This window comes from Acomys russatus, unplaced genomic scaffold (assembly GCF_903995435.1).
Source record: "Acomys russatus unplaced genomic scaffold, mAcoRus1.1, whole genome shotgun sequence".
NCBI classification, from domain to species: Eukaryota; Metazoa; Chordata; class Mammalia; order Rodentia; family Muridae; genus Acomys; species Acomys russatus.
Window position 1 is genome coordinate 46,816 of NW_026131693.1, and position 18,819 is coordinate 65,634.

The window sequence follows — 18,819 nt, forward strand, 5'->3', positions numbered from 1 at the left end:
CAGACTACACTGTCTTTTCCTATTTGAATTTTGTTGGAACTCTATGATGATTTCATTCTCTAGCTGCTGAGAACAGAGCATGAACAACATGCTGTGAATGAATATGGAATTTCAAGTGTCTCTATAATGTGTAGAGTCATTTGGGTATATGCTTTGAGGGCTCTAGCTGGGACACAGAATAGTTTTATTAACTAATTAATTAGTTAATTTTTTGGTGAATTCTCCAAACTGATTACCAGTGCTACTGCACTCCCTTCAACGGTGAGAGAGGATCAGCCTTCATGACATCCATGTCATCACTTGTACTCTTGCTTCTCATCATCTGACTGAGGTCAAATTAGAACATTAGGATTCCTTTATCTGCCTTTCAACTGGCTGAGGAATCTGGTTGTAGGACACATAAAACCTACTTGTTCTGTGAATTCTCCCTGGTGGGTAGGTTTACTAGTGCAGCAAGGTGCTGTGTAGCTTGAGGGAAGAATAAAGACATCAGTGATCTCATGCAGTACCAGGGTTGCAGTCCACAGCATCTTCCTTCAGGTAAGATGTACCCATTAGTGCCTGGTTGCTATACAAGAACCAACTCCTTTCTAATTGATTTTTTGGCCTGAACCAGAGGAAAGAGTTTGTTGTAGTAAACATGGCAAAAGTCCATGGTTAGAGATGACATCATCCCTCGTAGACCAGAGTCCCTATGGTCATGTTGCCAAACTGTCTTATAAATATTTATAGTCATACCAGTATATTATTTCTGTTCTCAGCTCTCAGCATGCAGTATGTATGAATTGATGCAGACATGCATGGTGGTCCAGTGCTGAGAATGATTGGCAGAGTACTCAGTCACAGATGAGCCAACGATGTCACCCTCTCACCAAAATATTAAACATCTGAAGGATGGGAGGGGATATGGGATTTGTTTCCTCAGAGGATTAGGACTTGACCCTGAGCATCCTGCTGCCTGAATCAGGTGTTTTTACCTCCTTCTTCCACTGCTGGACTATAGGTCTATCTAAGAAGGCCCATCTCATGAATATGCAAATTACGTGAGTCTATGGTGGTAAATAAAATGATTCTACACCCCCAAGACATCATCTGGTCAGTGTCCTCTCCACAGTCAGAGAACACACCATCCCTAAGGATGGAACGGAGCTGGATCATCCTCTTCCTCCTGTCAATAACTACAGGTAAATGGGCTGACCAGCTCCAAATCTGAGGAGGACACAGGGACTGAGGTGACATTGACATCCACTCTGCCTTTGTCTCCACAGGTCTCCACTCTCAGGTGCAGCTGCAGCAATCCTAGGCAGAGCTGAGGAGACCTGGGGCCTCAGTGAAGTTGTCCTGCAAGGCTTCTGGCTACACATTGACAGACTGTGATATGAGCTGGATAAAGCAGAAGCCAGGACAGGGCCTGGAGTGGATTGGATGGATTATTCCTTCAAATGGTTGTACTGGCTACAATCAGAATTTCAAGGGCAAGGCCACACTGACTGAAGACAAATCCTCCAGCACAGCTTACATGGAGCTCAGCAGCCTGACATCTGAGGACTCTGCGGTCTATTACTGTGCGAGAGACACAGTGTTTCAACCACATCCTGAGATTGTCAGAAACCCTGGAGGAGCAGGAAGCTGCTCTGCTACTGAGATGAAAGGGAAGATTAGCCTGGAGACTTGCTCAGAAATAATAATTTTGAGCACTCATTTTTCTGCTCTTTTCACAGTCTTATAGTATCTTTGTCAATTTTATAAAAGGACATCTATGAGTAAAGTAATGTTGATTTTTAATGCCCCTAGAGTACACCAGACCTTTCAATATCCTCACTGCGAAAACTTCCATAACCATATTTCTTTTTTTAAATTTTATTAATTTATTCATATTACATCTCGATTGTTAGCCCTTCCCCTCTTTCCTCCCATTCTTCCCTCCCTCCCACTTCCCCCCTTCTCCCCTCCCCTATGTATGTGATTGAGGGAGACCTCCTCCCCCTATATATGCTCTTAGAATATCAAGTATCTTCTTGGTAACTTGCTATCCGTCCTCTGAGTGCCACCAGGTCTCCCCATCCAGGGGACATGGTCAGAAAAGGAACACCAGAGTTTGTGTGAGAGTCAGATTTCACTCTCCACTCAACGGTGGAGAATATCCTCATAACTATATTTCTTACTTATGAAAACATTAAAAAGTAAAAACCATGATGATGCATTGATAGACATCAGCTCCAGCTCACAGGGCAAACCAAGGCCAGTTGTAGCAGTGGCCCAGTTTTCTGCTAGAGACTCTGCGGCAGCACAGGTGAGTTGCCAGCTGTGATGAAACTTTTCTTCCTCAGGCCCTTATAGGCAGGTTGCTAGCGAGCAGCTCCAACACACAGGGTAAACTGAGGCAGGTTGCAGCACTCCTGATTGGTCAGCTGGTGGCTGATATTTTTCTATGTACTTTAACTCTTAATCTTTTAGGCTGGTTTCTTTGCTATTTACACTTTAATGTCGAAAGATCCAGGCTGGTGGTCTTGCTATTTACACTTTGGCAGACAAAGGAAGCAGATTTTTGTGAACCTCACACACACACATGCACACATACAATCAATAGAAAAACACAAGAGCTCACGAAGACACCCTTCATTCACATATACATTAACCTACAGAATACACACACACTCATACACACACACACACACACACACACACACACATACACACAGAGAGAATATAATATATACTGTGAGTCGGCCATATAAACAGACAGACACATATTTGAATGAAGATGACTTCATCTACTGTCTAATTCTGTCTTGGATTTTTATATGATCAAATGCAAACAGGAAAATTATCTCAATCAAAATAGATAGACTCTTTACATAAAAAAGCAGTTACACTAGGATTATTGATCCTAGTATCTAACAGATAGTTTGTTTATCAGAAGTTTAAGGCAGTAATTTTACTGTCTGCTCATTATGAGTTCAAAGTAGAAGTTTTATCTTTTTCTAAATACACATGTGCCTTATGTGTTCAAAGAAATATTTTTATGTCAAAGTTTTGTAGGACACAGGTGTCTCTCTTGTCTTGTGTAGATAACCACTTATTCTTTGTTTCTATTTTCATATTATCATTTCTTATCATTGTATAAACCTGGGCCATATCCTTGGACTAAACCTAAATTGAATGTATTTCCTTGATTATTAATTCACTTCAGTCTTGTTTTCCTTCTTCATGTAATTCACATGGAGGTTCATAGAACTCATAGAATTTTCACTGTATTATACGAGGATTTAATCTTATTTGAATCAATTAGAAGCCATTATCAGGAATTATAAAATATCTGTAGGAAATCTACCCAACACAAAGAATAGCAATTATGAGGGATATGATTATCCTTTAGGCAGTAAGAGTCTGTACCATGCCAGATGTTTGGAACAAGCATGGAAAGGCAGTATAGCAATAATAAATGATTCTACTCAATCAGGGACACACCCAATCATCTCTCATGCAAGAAGCAGTGGGCTGCCTCCAGGAAGCTCATGTACTTGCTTTTGCCAATCCAGCATGTGATTGTTCCCAGCAATGCACGATAAAAAGATATCTGGATTTTGAGAGCAAAGAACTTTTTCTGGAATAATTGGGAATAATAATAATATCAATATTGCCTGGAACATGCAAATCACCAAACTTTGGTCAAACAAAAACTCATTCAATCATTTCGATTCTGACGTAACCTGAAGGTGTGTTGTTAACGCTGGCTGTGTGTCCCAGCAGAAGTTCCAGTCTCTTCAGTTATAAGATATACTTATATTAGAAAGCATTTCCACAGAACTATAATTCCTGTAATTTGGTCAAAAGTATTATTAAATAGTATCATAGAACTCATTTCTCACCTCGCTGTATGTACATACCTTTGGCCCATATTTCCTTCTTTCCCTCCTAGTGTCAGTGACATGCCCCATATTTTCAAGCATTTACAGAACACTGATGCAGCATCAACTGTCACAGTCCATTGTATACATTGTTATGTAGTGGTGCATATATCATTGCATAATCCTTATGCATTCATCTCATGACAGATATGTATTTTATTTCCATAATATAATTATCGTAGACCCTGCTGCAATAAAGTTTGATGTTCTAATATTTCTGATGTATGTTCCTTTTGGGTCATTTTGATCAGTTTTTTTATATGCAACCTACTCTAAAGGCCTGTGTACATTGTATAAATATGAAAGATGCTGTAAATTCCATAGCAGATTTGGAGATTTCAAGTCACTGTCAATATCACAACTTCTTTCTGTAAATAAATCAGATAACCTTGTCCCAGAATGAAGCAACTGCATCAGGCCAGAAATATACTGAGAGGTTAGGAGTTGATGTTACATCCACAGCACCTGCACAGGGCTCAGGGAAGGGACATGGGATGAATTTCCTCAGAGAGGATTAGCACTTGAACCTCAGCATCAGCTGCCTAATCCAGGTGTTCTGTACTGCCTCCTTCTGCAGCTGGATCTATTTCTTATTTAAGATGTATATTGGTCATGAATATGCAACTTTTGTGAGTCTATGGTCGTTACACACAGGGATGTCCTCACACAATAAAAACACGTAATCAGTGTCCTCTCCACAGCTGGTGAGGCCTGGGTCCTCAGTGAAGTTGTCCTGCAAGGCTTCTGGCTACACCTTCATTGCGTATGGTTTGAGCTGGGTGAAACAGAGGCCAAAACAGAGAGCCACAAGTTCCCTGGGAGAAGAAGCTGAGCTGGGCCAACATCAATGGTTTCTGCCAGCTACTCAACTAAGATATTGAGGGGCCTCCACTTACCACCTGCTTGATGGCCCACAAGATCCAGTACCTACATGAGTGCGAAGACATCCAAGCCTCGATGACCAGCAACAATCTGGAGAAATGAACAGGATTAGGAGAGCTGGCCATGAGGACATGGAAGCAGGAGAGCTGACCCTGAGGACATGAGACCAGGAGAACTGTTCAAGCCTTGAATACACAGGAGCTGAAGAGCTGGCCCTGCCCTGATGACATAGGAGCAGGAAAGAGGGCCCTGTCCTGAGGACACTGGAGTGGGTGAGCTGGACCTGCCCTGATGACAGGGGCAGGAGAACAGGTCCTGCCTGAGGACACAGGAACAGGTGACCCAGCCCTGCCCTAATGCCAATGGAGTGGGAGAGCGGGCCCTGTCCAGATGATATAGGAGTGGGTTAGAGTCCTTGCCCTGATGACATGGGAGTGGGAGACTGGGCCCTGCCCTGGGCACATGGGAGCAGGTGAGCCTGCCCTGCCCTGAGTACATGGGAGTGTGTGAGTCAGCCTTGCCCTGATGACATGGGAGTGGGAGACTGGGCCCTGCCCTGAGGACACAGGAGTGAATGAGCTGGCCCTTCCCTTATGACAGGGAGTGGGAGACTGGGCCCTGCCCTGAGGACACAGGAGTGAGTGAGCTGGCCCTTCCCTTATGACAGGGAGTGGGAGACTGGGCCCTGCCCTGAGGACACAGGAGTGAATGAGCTGGCCCTTCCCTTATGACAGGGAGTGGGTGAGTGGGCCCTGCCCTGAGGACAGGGGAGCAGGAGAGTTGGCCGTGTCATGATGACATGGGAGCAGGAAAGTGGTCCCTACCCTGAGTAGAAAGGAGCAGCTGAGCCAGCTCTGTTCTAATGACACAGGAACAGGAGAGCCATCCCTGCTTGTCCCGAAAACATGGGAGCAGGAGAGCTGGCCATGTCCCAAGGACACTGGAGCAGGTGAGCAGACCCTGCCATGGTGAAACAGGATTGGGAGAGTGGGCCTACTCTGAGGACAAGGGGGTGGGGCCTGATCCAGGGCTCTGAGTGGACCTCATCCCAACATCAACCCCATGTATGATCTGCTGGAACACATGAAGGGGCCAGACCTGCAGATTCAAAGATTAATAATCTCTTTGACACATGACAACAATGGAATATCTGACAGCAGTCCCAGTGAGGATCTAGTAATAATAGTGTAGGCCTCAAACCAGACCCATGACTCATAGCAATGAACATTAGAAAGTAAACATATGTAGACAAAAGGCTGTACTGTGTAATACACTGCAGCATCTGTGACAAGATTTTTTTGTTTGTCTGTCTGTTTTATTTTACTGGGGGGAAGAGTGGGATTTGGGTGCATGATGTGTAACTAATAGTCGTTCAATAAAAGTAAAATTTATAAAAGTGTTCTATGTGTTACCAAGACTCTGAAAATCTAGGACCCGTGCTGATGATGGTTCTGTTGAAAACATGGTGATAGACCACAAGTATTTATATGATGGCGGTGATACACTGTGAAAATAAAGGAAAGCTTCAAGCTTGCTCTGTGAAACATACCAATACAGAGAACTAATCTGGACTCCACATGAAATACATCAGTTCTATGAGCACAGTATGTTCTTTTAAGTCCTCACTACCACCTGGGCCCCAAGATAACTTCCACTATAATCACCATGACGACCAAACTTCCACACTGCATTCCTTCACACATCTCTGAGTTACAGTCAAACCATTTACAAGCAATGCATTTGTATTTCTAACATTGAGATCCTTGTACAGGTTCTGGTGCAAAAGCTTTCATCCTTTCATGATGGCCAAAATATCTTGCCTCAACTTCATTGTAGTGCCTTATGGCAAGTCGTTTTTCAGCCTCCAGATAAACTTGGTGAGCAAGATTTTTCATCAATGCAATATAAGTGTTTGTAGTCGATACTCTATATGTGTATGTGTGTGTGTTTGCATATGTATGTATGTATGTATGTATGTATGTATGTATGTATGTATGTAGTCTACTAACTCCCTGGAGATGGTAGTATGTTATTTAGCCTCAAAGGTCTCATTCACTAAGCTTAAGCGAAAACATCCAAATCTTTGAAAATCATTAGTCATGGCCTTACATAAGTAGGAGGATGATGAGCTTGAGGAAGCTAGATCCAGAGAGAAGAGAATTGCATGAGGATACAGCCAGCATTTTCCATCCAGAAAGATCCATGGCAGAGGGAGATCTCCTTCCTTTTGTAAATCTTTACACACAACCATACAGCTCACCAATGATAAAATGCTGAATTAGGAAACAAAATGAATGACAATCCAATTTTAAATAAAGTCTGGTTACTTCTCAAATGTGAAAATATTTTTTGTGGGTGGGAACTAATCTGTAAGTGACACATTTGTTCCTCCTGCTGAAGTTGAGAGTTTTTATCCCAAGTAGAGCTTCTGGGATTGGGGAATTGACTTGTAGAGTGCTTGTAGATTCTGTCTGTCTCTGGTAACTCACTTCTTCATCAGTGGTCACTGCTATAGCTAGATCTAAGCTAGGATGGTGGTTCATGACGACAACATTTGAAGCACAGATCACCATCCATTGTCAAAGCATCTTCTCAGCATCAACAGGTCATTTTTAAGAAGAGGCATAGTGAGCTGCCTGTGTGTGAGCACTTATACCAGCTAGTTCTCAGGACCAGCAGGTGGCACTGTAGATCCACAAATTCTCTGAGAAGAATAGGGCAGCTGAAACAAATAAGGAAGTTGTTCACTGAATATATTCCAGCAGCCTCTGTGGATTCCTATTGCCAACATCAGCACATTCAGACACCATGATGTGATTGACATGTGAAATGTCCAAGCAACAGCACTGGAAATGTTATTTGTTAAATAACACTCATAGTGAGATCACCAGTATCCAATTTGATTTCCTATTGCCACTGGACAAGGTATTAGTTCATAAAAAACATACAAATAAAAGTTTAGGGTATTCCTGCATCAGTATTCTGAACAACATTTTGGGGAAAACTGTCCTAAGTGTTCACAGCTGATATCAGAGGTATCCTCATTTCAGTTGATCACTGGTGTGAAATGGACATCAGCCCCCAAAGCTCTGTTCTAGTCTCTGTTAGAAGCAGGAAGATCAATTCACCTTAGCATCACAAATTATTATGGCCTGCTCCTTGGAACATAGATGAAGCCATTTTGTAATCAATATCTGTTTGTGTATATAAGGTGAAATGAAGTTTAAAAACTTTAATGTGTACTTCCTAGAAATAAGTTAACTATTGGAGAAAGGGGCAAGAGGACTAAGAATTAATTCTCACAGCATAAAGAATTTTGCTAGTCACCTTGCATATAAAATTTAGAGAGCAGGAGTTTTAAATTAGTGAACTTGTTTCACATAGTCCCTGGACGATGTAAATGTGAGCACAGGTGTCTACTGAATTGGGTCAATACTTTGGAAAATAAGTGATTGATCACACATTAAATCAATGTCTAATTCCAAAGAGGTGTCCGACTTTGCCATTAAAGTATTCTTGTTATGTTTTTACAGACAGGGCTTCTCTGTGTATTCCTAATTTTTCTGGGACTCACTCTGTAGATAAGGCTAGCCATGAATCCAGAGATCAACCTGGCTGTGGCTCTGGAGTGTTGGAATTAAAGGCCTGTGACACCACCTCCTGGCTATGTTGAAGGTTTCTCAACATTTTTTGTCAACCAAGGTCATATTCAAAAGTTCTGACATAGAAGTTCAATGATTAAGTATTGATAATTGATTCCACAAACATATTCTACCCCTGTCCTAATACCCTACCCTGCAATCACATGCTGGTTACAGAACTCTGTGCAGAGTGACACAAGACCATCTCAACAGTGTTTGTGACAATGAGTGTGACAGTCATCCTTGGTGCTTTGCTGTGGACAGTTTAGTAAATCCAGGGGCTGATTCCTGACTTTGTCCCAGATGAATGAGAAGCAGAGTTTCTCTGTGACTTCCTTCAGAGGTAAGTTACAGAGTGTAAACTACATTCATCACCCAGAACCTCTCTACATTGGATATTCCTGCATCTTAGATATCTGATCACTGAGGATTCCATGGAGTATCAATCTGTGAGAGAATCAGAGTCAGGAGATGTGAGCCTCTTTGCACATCATGCAGTCCTCTGCAAAGGGGCCCGAGAATAGTGCAAATGTGCCTAGGCCTTATGTGGTGATCAGAAGCATCAAATATAGCACAGTTACACAAGGAACTGATGGGTATTTGTGATCAATGAAACCAAGGCCCAGCCAGAGTAGAAGGGTGAAATAATCCACAGAGAAGAGAAAGAATGGGAAAATGCTGGAAATCTTTGTATTCGTGCATTCATGGAAAGTTCCCTGACTGTGTCACAGACACACCAGATCAGTAAGTACAGTGATCCTCGTATTTATTTATTTTGGGACAATAAGCTCTTATTATCCATTTATAATCTCAGAGCCCAGATATTTGTGAATAGATTACATATAGAGGAGATGTCTATTTAATCCATACTACCTAAGTAGGCATGCACTCCTGCCCATCACACCCTGTGCTAGCCACCAGCATCCCACTTCCTGGAGTAGGAAGAACAGCATGATAGACATTATCCCGCACAGCAGAGATTCTGAAATGGCAAGTTAAAGCCATCTAGCACCTTGGAATGGGCCACTATAATGAGAATATGTTGATTCCCTGAGGATGATGCCCTGTGAACTTAAAATTCACCAGACATCACATTGATTCTGACCAGATATAGAAGAGAAGACATGCACTCAACAGATCCCAGAACCTTATTTCATGCCATATCAGGTGCATCTGATTCATGAACCTGAAGTTAGAGAAAACACACATGAATAGTCTGAATTTATGTAGCATATATTTTTATTTAATATGTATAGATACACTTCAGCCATTTAAACACACAGGCACACATATTCCTACATAGTGTTGTTTATTTCTTTCATTTGGAGAATATCCCATATCTACCCCTCCTTAATGAAAACCTTAAATTAATAGAAAGAATTACTAACACATGCCCTGCTTAGGAATTAGAAGATGCTAGACTTGGAAAGGTAGACAGGTAGAGATAAAGCTTTCTACACACACACATATCCTCCAAACATAAAGATCTTTGTCAAGGACATTTCCTACCTTCTCAATACTGTTAAATGTGTGCAAATGCAGTACTGGAAATAGATTGAGTGACAATGTACATTCGCTTGATTTCTGCTCCTTATCAATGTGGATATATTTATTTTCTGGAATTGTTAGCTTTTCTTTGAGTACCACAGGGTTCCTCCTCTTTATATTGACTACTGTATCTCAGGGTTTCAGGAATTCATATGTGAATACATCCATGGGAAACATTCCCATTTCTGAGGAGAAAGGGAGGGTATTGGGAGAAGGGGAGGTGAGACTGAGGGGATGGGAGGAGAGGAGGGAGGACTTGGAAAAGAGGAGGTAGAGAAAACGTCTTTAGGAATTTAAGTGAATAAGTAAATCAGTTAATGAAAAAAAGGTCTGGAATATGGTATACATAGACATGAAATGGTGTCTCATGACTTGACATGATCACTGTACACATGGACTCTCAGCAGCTGTAGTTACCAGCACAAGACCTGAACAAATCAAGGCAGTTCAAGTTACAGCATGAGAGCCTGAGCCACAGCTGAGTAGGGAAAAGTGTCTCCTGGCAAGGTTAGCAATATGACTTTGATCCCATGGGTCCAGATGTTACAATACAAGAACTGAATTTTTAAGTAGTCCTCTGAGAATGACACATACACCTTAGTACCTATGAGCTGCATTCTCACCACTAAAGATAGTACAACAGTTTAAAAAATATTACAATATGGATAACAGGGAACTCCTGAGATTTCACATCAAGCTGAGGACTATTGGCATTTACTGATTAGTGAAGAAATTAAAATCTCTATTTTTTAATTGGTTCTGTAGGTTTTCTATATGGTAATGTGAATGACCTTACCTATGTATATATAAATTGAACTAATCTGATTCACTGTGTTAATAAGTTATAGAAAAAAAAAGAGATCAGGATGTTGGGAAAGAGACTTATTGGAAGGTCCCAAGGGACTAATAGGGATAAACATGATCATAATGTATTTCATCTATGAATGAAATTTTCAAATAAAATCATTCTGAAAGTATAAATAACAATTTTACATTTGTTTAGACTTTTCAGACGAGTCTTGTTAACACTGTGAATATTTTTCCCATAACTTCCACCCTTTCTTTTTTTGGCCCTCTTATTTCTCACTTTACTAAGCTAGATAGTTTAATTTACACAATATTATGTATTTGCATGCATACTTCTATATAACAGCATAATATCTAATAAGTATTCAAGTGTATCATTTAATGCCTGTATTTTCTAAATGATCTTAGTTAATACAATTATCACCAGTTTCATCCAGTATCCTAAAATGGATGCTGTAGAAATTCTGTTGTGTTGTGTATGTAACACTGTCCTTTTGACTCTTTTTACAGGTAGTTTTCCCCAATATTTCAGTTATTGTGATGGTGCTACAATAATCATTGTGTGCAAATTCTTCTGAAGGACATTCACTTTTGTTCATTTGTGTGAATTTTTAGTATATAACCCCGTAGAAAGGCAAAAGTTAATTGTCTGTATCGAAAGGAGGCTATAAATTCCTATAACTTGGTTGTTTTTGAATTTCACAATCACCATCTGTAAACCAGTCAGACAATGTGTTGCATTGGAACAATCATCTCAGGCCTGGAATCCTTTGAGAGCCTAGGCCCTGATGTTACACCCACAGCATCCACAGCTTAGGAAAGAGGTATGGGATGTATTTCCTCAGAAAGGATTTAATACTTGGACCTAGTGTCCTGCTGCCTGACCCAGATGTTTTCTGCTTCCTTCTTCTCAAGCTGCTGGATGTCCTTATCTAAGAAGTACCATGCTCATGAATATGCAAATCATTCGAGTCTGTGATAGTAAATACAGGGATGTGCACACCCCCAAAATAACTTATGATCACTGTCCTCCTGACAGTAACTGAGTACACAGGACCTCACCATGGGGTGGAGCTGGATCATCCTCTTTCTTATGGCAGCAGCTACAGGTAAGGTGGTCCAATTTCCAGACTTGAGGAGAGACCATACACTCAGGTGATGGTGACATCCACTCTGTCTTTCTCTCTACAGGTGTCCACTCCCAGGTCCAGCTGCAGCAGTCTGGGGCTGAGGTGGGGAGACCTGGGTCCTCAGTGAAGTTGTCCTGCAAGGCTTCTGGCTATACCTTCACCAGCTACACTATGCACTGGGTGAAGCAGGGGCCTGGACAGGGTCTGGAGTGGATTGGATATATTTATCCTGGAAGTGGTAGTACTGGCTACAATCAGAAGTTCCAGGGCAAGGCCACACTGACTGCAGACAAATCCTCCAGCACAGTCTCCATGGAGCTCAGCAGCCTGACATCTGAGGACACAGCTGTCTATTACTGTGCGAGACACACAGTGCTGCAACCACATCCTGAGTGTGTCAGAAACCCTGGAGGAGCAGAAAGCTGCCCTGGGACTGAGAAGACAGAGAAGATTAGCCTGGAGACTTCATCAGAAGTAATCATCTTGAGCATTCATTTTTATGCCTCCCTCCACATCCTACATTACCCTTGCCAACTTTGTAAAGGGACATTTTTTAATAAAGTGATGTTGATTTAGGATGCCCCTATAGAACACCACATGTTTCAACATCTTCATCAGTGACCACCTCCACTGACATGTTTTTTCTTTAATAAAACAATAAAAAATGCAAAACCATGATGATGAATTTATAGAAACTGTCTCTTACACACAGGTAATCCTAAGCAGGTCAAAGTGGTGGCCCAGCTTTCTGCGAAGGATCTTCAGCAGCCCAGGTGAGATCCTAGCTGTGAGGAGACTGATCTTTTTGAGGTCTCTCTAGCCAGGATGCTAGAGTCCAGCTCCATCATACAGGATAAACTGAGGCAGGTCACAGCATTGGTGAATGGTCAGCTGGTACCTGGTGTTTCTCTGTGTACTTTAATTCTTCATCTTTCATGCTCATAGCCTTTCTATTTACATGTTACCTTTTAAAGTTCTAGGCTGGTAGCCTTGCTAATTACACCTTGGCAGACAAAACAAGCAGAGTTTTACAAACCTCACAGACACATACACATATATAATCAATGGACAAAACAAGGGAGCTCCCAAAGGCATCACTCATGCACATATATGTGAACAAACATACAGACACACATTTTTGGATGAAGCAGATGGCTTCAACTACTGTTTAATACTCTCTTAGGTTTTTATATGATCTAATACAAAGGTTCTCTGTTTGGAAAAATTACATCATTCAAAGTAGATACAGTAGGACTATTGATCCTAATATCTAAGTCGATACATTGTATATTACAAGCTTAAAGCAGTAGTTTTACTGTATGCTCATAATGAGTTGAAAGCTGAAGTTTTATCTTTTTCTAATTTTACATGTATATTATGTATCCAAAGAAACAGTTTTTTTTTTAATGTATCAATGTTTTTCTAAGACTCAGGTGTCTCTCTTGTCTTGTACAGATAACCATTTATTCTTTGTTTCTATATTCATATTTTCTTTCTTATCATGGTATACACCAGGGACATTACCTTGGACTAAACCTAAAAATGAATGTATTTTGTTGATTATTAATTCATTTCAATCTTGTTTTCCTTCTTAGTGTAATTCACATGGAGGTTCATAGAGCTCCTAAAAATTTTTGCTATATTACATGAGAGTTTAAAGTTATTTGAATCAATTAGAAATCATTGCAGGAATTATACAATTTCTTAAAGAAATCTGTGCAACAGAGAGAGGGGCACCTATGGGGAATATTATTATCCTTTAGGCAGTGAGAGTCTCTGCCTATATTTGCCAGATATAAGGCACAGCCATGTAAAGGCAGAATAGCAACAATTAGTGGTCCTGCTGAAACCAGGGACACACCCATCATCAGTCGTGCAAGGAGTAGGCTGCCTCCAGGAAGCTCATGTGCTTGCTCTTGCCAACCCAGCATGTAATTGCTCCCAGCAATGCATGATAAATATATCTCTGGATTATGAGAGAGAAGAATGTTTGCTGGAATAGATGGAAATAATAATATGCATATGACCTGGAAACTCCAAATTATCAACATTTGGTCAAACAAAAAATTCATCTAATCGTCTCAGTTCTGGTGTAACCTCAAAGTGTCTTTTAACTCTGGCTGTGTGTTCCAGCAGAGTTCCAGCAGTAGAATGTATAATATACTTATCTTAGAATGTATTGCCATACAAGTATAATTCCTATAAGTTGGTTAAAAGTTTTCATTGAACTTTTCTATCACCTCACTGTATGCACAAGTCAAATGAGGTAGCTTCTCATATAATACATACATTTAGTCCATATTTCCTTCCCACCCAGTGTCAGTAACCTGCCCCACATTCCCAAGTATTTACAGAACACTGATGCAGTATCAACTTTCAAAGCCCATTGAATACATTGTGGTCTCCCTTTTTCTAGAAAGTACTTGGTTTTGGATAACGGATGAATAACAACCTGCATGGAGACCTGTGGTACTTAGCAATCTAAAGGAAAAGAATTTAGCAAGAAAGATTTTTAGCTAAGAACATTATTATTACATGTTCCTACAGCAGATATTTACTCTGAAAATCTTAGTGTCATGTGCTTCATATGGATACAACCCTATGGTGAATGGTAGGCATGAGTCCTCTTGGCCAATTCTTTGCTCTAGATTTTTAAATCTGTATTGAATTTAAAATGTTGTTAGAAATACCAGTGAGTGTATAAAGAACAATCCTGACTCCTACATCTGAAAAGCAGGGACTGACCAGAATGCAGGGAATCTTTCCAGTTCTGGCCTCTTCACTGAATGCAATTCTGTGGTATACTGTGAAGGCATCTGCTAAGTGGATGTAATACCTTAAGTCAATGACCTGTCTGATACCTGCTGGAGAATTCATTTCAAGTACACAGATACTTCATACTGCATGAAGAAGAGATCTCCACAAAAGGTCCTTGATGTCTCAGTAGCCTAACAGCGAATCCCTGAGATAGAGATTTACAACTTACTTTTTCAAAAATTGTTCATCATTTTTTCAGAAAATAATAGATTTTTATCTCTATCATGATTAAGAATGTTTCCTCAAGTGTTTCTTAGTCATCTATATTTTATATTTTGAGATTTATCTGTTTCAATCCATATTTCATTTTTATTTGCATTGTTTTATTTGTTTTCTCATCACAGAGAAACCACTGTCAGTTATCATATATTTACGTAGAAGAAACTGAAAGTAATAGATTGATGTTATAGAGCATTTAGTAATAGATTTTCATAATAGAAATTAAACTGCACATACTAGAATTTAGGTAAAAGAATGTTTCCCCAAAATACACCAACAATTTCTAGGCTGACTAGGCCTTTGGAGGAAAAATCTTACAAAACTGAGATGCAAATGTTTGTTCACCAGCATTGGGCAGACATGATGCCCATCCCTTAAGATCATGCCTTTACCTGGCAGCTCAAGTAGACAGTATTGCGTCAAAACTACCATAAAGTCCTGATCTACCATTAACTTTCCTGTGCTCTTATCAGGTAAATCATAATGATGCTAGGTGGGTAAGGTGAGCCTGAGTGACAGCTATTTATCACAACACAAGTGTAGTTAAGAAAGTATTCTCTAATAGAGGAACTATAGAAAGTATTAGCATCCCTAATCTCAAATTGTGGTACACAGCTATAATAATGAAAACAGCATGGTATTGGGGGAAAAAAGACATATTTATCAATGGAATCATCTTGAAGATGCAGACGTAACTCCATACTGTTAATGCCTGGCTGTGGCTCTGAAGAGGTCTAGGGTACAGTCTCTGGGGCTGGATGTGGATGCCCTTCCAGTTCGCTTTATCTCTTGGGTGGCCAGATCAGATGGCTAAGGCAATTGATCATGATTGAATAAAGAGGAAAGGGGGCTCAGGGTTTCTTTTCTAGGCATGGGCTATATTGCGGCCAACCAGGAGAACTTATAGTGACCACAATTTAACTATGGCTGAGCGTGTAAAAGAGGCTTCTGGCAAGAAACTGCAGCGCAGTCATAAAAGGAGGCTTTTTGATCCTTAGATAGGCCTCTTTGTGGAGATCTCCAGTAAACTAATGTAAACTTAGGCCTGTTAATCTTAAAAGGCTGATGATAAGGTCCCGAGTCTGCTAACTTATTTGTGAATCTATATGGAATTATGAAATTAATGAGAGAGAGAGAGAGAGAGAGAGAGAGAGAGAGAGAGAGAGAGAGAGAGAGAGAGAGAGAGAAATAAACCACTCACACACACATGGATGAATTATTTAGTCATCTTAACTTCACAAGAAGTTAAGCTTCCCAGTTTTAATGCCATTTATTGTTGGTCACATCCTTATATGTCTAAGAAAATGGAATTACCTCATAGTCACAGGGGGCAGTAATCACAAAAACAGATGAATCCTAAAATACAACAGGTTATGTGTTTTAAATCTAAACATTTTTCTAGGTATCCATTACATAACTTCATAGTGAGTTCAGAGCGTCAAAAGTAATATATGACTTTTCAATTAGGACTGATCTAACTATACATTATCCAGCTATCTCTTAGTTCATAATGAACTCAGGACAATCATTGATCTGTTATTCATTCTAAGAAACAGTAAATATAGACATATCTAGGTAGCCCCATTCTGTCTAGGGTTCATGGGAAGTTTAATACAACTTGGGTATATTTATGATGAAATACCAGGACTCCTGGTGCCACCTGGAGTGGAAGCTTATCTGAAGCCATGAATCTGCTGCAAGGCTATCCTTAGTGAGGCATCTGGAGGCCCAGAAAGGTATTTATTGCAGCCATAAGATCTCTTAAATTGTTTTAGAAGATCTGAAACAATTTAACTTTCTAAAACTATTCGAATCTAATCAGGAATTCCATAATCAGGGATTAATTCATCTGAACAACAAACAGTACCTCCTCAGCAAGGTACTGTAGGAAGTTTGCTCAATCAGAGCTGGTCAATACTCAGAAAGTGACAGTTTACACCAATGCCAGATGTTTTTTTTTTCCTTTTAAGTTTTTTGAGGCAAGCTTTCTCTGTGTAAACTTGACTCTCCTGGATTCACTTTGTAGACCAAGCTGGCCTTAGACTCACAGTGATTCATCTGCCCCTGCCTCACTGGGTGCTGGGCTTAAAGGCTTATGCCACCATGTCCATCTCTAATCCCAGATTTTAGAGAGATGCAACAGTGCACAACTGACAGAGTAGTCAGATGTTGGAAGCAATTCTGGTGCACATCATGGTACAGACCTTTCAAAATACTGGATTCCTTCTAGAGGTCTCTCATGCCTACTGAAGTTCCCCAAATAAAAAGGTTATTTTTCTTTGTTTTTCTAGATAGGGTTTCTCTGTGTAGCCTTGGCTGCCCTGGACTCACTTTGTAGACCAGGCTGGCCTTGAACTCACAGCGATCCCCCTGCCTCTGCCTCCTGAGTGATGGAACTAAAGGCATGTGCCACCACCGCCCAGCTAAATCAATGGGTCTTGACATCATGTCAGCAGCTGGAAGCTGTTCTGGGGGTGCATAATGGTACAGACCTTGTGAATAAAGGATCACATCCTAGACGGCCCACATGCCTAGTAAGCTTTCTTAACAGCATGGCTTTTGGCAGCATACACCTATGGAGCACTTTATTTCCGATAAATAAATCAGTCATATATAATAGAAAAAAGACAGCATCTTCAAGAATTGCTCTCATTAAAAGAGGATGGCTACATGTACGCAAATGAACCCATAATTATCATTATGCACAAAACTCAATTTGAAATGGCTCAATGACCTCAATGCAAGGTCAGATGCACTGAATATTACAAAAGAAAGGAATCGTCTTTAATTTACTGGCACCAGAAAAGACTTTTTGAACAGAGGAGCAATAGTACAGGCAACAAATACAACAAGTAATAGTTCATGAAAGAACCTTGTGTAATTGACAAGCTTTTTTATGGAAAAGTACACTATCATTCATATAATGCAGCAGGTTATAGAATGGGATTATTTAAACAAACTAAAATTTGGTACTAAGCTAAAATTAAAAAGCATAAAGAACTATATAATGAAGGTGAATGAAACAATGCAAATAAAAATGAAATATGCTTTTAAATAGGGAAATCACAAAATTTGTCCTGCTCTCATGCCTCAGTGTGCAGTGTACTCAGCAACAGGTGAGTCAATTATGTCACTCTCTCACACAAACGTTAATTGCAAATATGTGAAAGAAGTGGGAGTATGGAATGTGTTACGCAGAGGATTTGGACTTGAACCTCAGCATTCTGCTGCCTGACCCAGGTGTTTGTACCTCCTTCTTCTCCAGCTGATCTAGGGCCTTATCTCAGAAGTACCATGCTTATGAATATGCAAATTACTTGAGTCTATGGCAGTTAAATGCAGGGATGTCCACACTCCATAGACAATGGCGTCCTCTCCACAGTCAGGGAACACACTATCCTTAAGGATGGAATGGAGCTTGATCGTCCTCTTCCTCCTGTCAATAACTACAGGTAAGGGGCTCACCATCTCCAAATCTGAAGAGAAGAGAGGGACTGAGGTGACAATGACATCCACTCTGTCTTTCCCTCCACAGGTGTGCACTCCCAGGTCCAGCTGCTGCAGTCTGGGGATGAGCTGAGGAGACCTAGGTCCTCAGTGAAGTTGTCCTGCAAGGCTTCTGGCTACACCTTCACAGACTACTATATGCACTGGGTGAAGCAGAAGCCAGGACAGGGCCTGGAGTGGATTGGAGAGATTGATCCTGAAGATGGTAGGACTATCTACAATGAGAAGTTCCAGGGCAAGGCCACACTGACTGCAGACACATCATTCAACACAGCCTACATGGAGCTCAGCAGCCTGACATCTGAGGACTCTGCAGTCTATTACTGTGCAAGACACAGTGTTGCAACCACATCCTGA

The 18,819-nt window shown here is 40.7% G+C and overlaps 1 pseudogene and 1 gene segment (V, D, J or C); both read left to right on the plus strand.

The window, feature by feature from the left end:
- The first annotated feature begins 1,138 nt into the window (after window positions 1-1,138).
- Window positions 1,139-1,729, plus strand: LOC127186389 (Ig heavy chain V region VH558 A1/A4-like; annotated as a pseudogene).
- A 16,632-nt stretch (window positions 1,730-18,361) lies between these two features.
- Window positions 18,362-18,819, plus strand: LOC127186390 (Ig heavy chain V region 186-1-like). The segment is given in 2 exon segments: window positions 18,362-18,407; window positions 18,491-18,819. Coding segments are annotated over 2 exon segments (375 nt in total).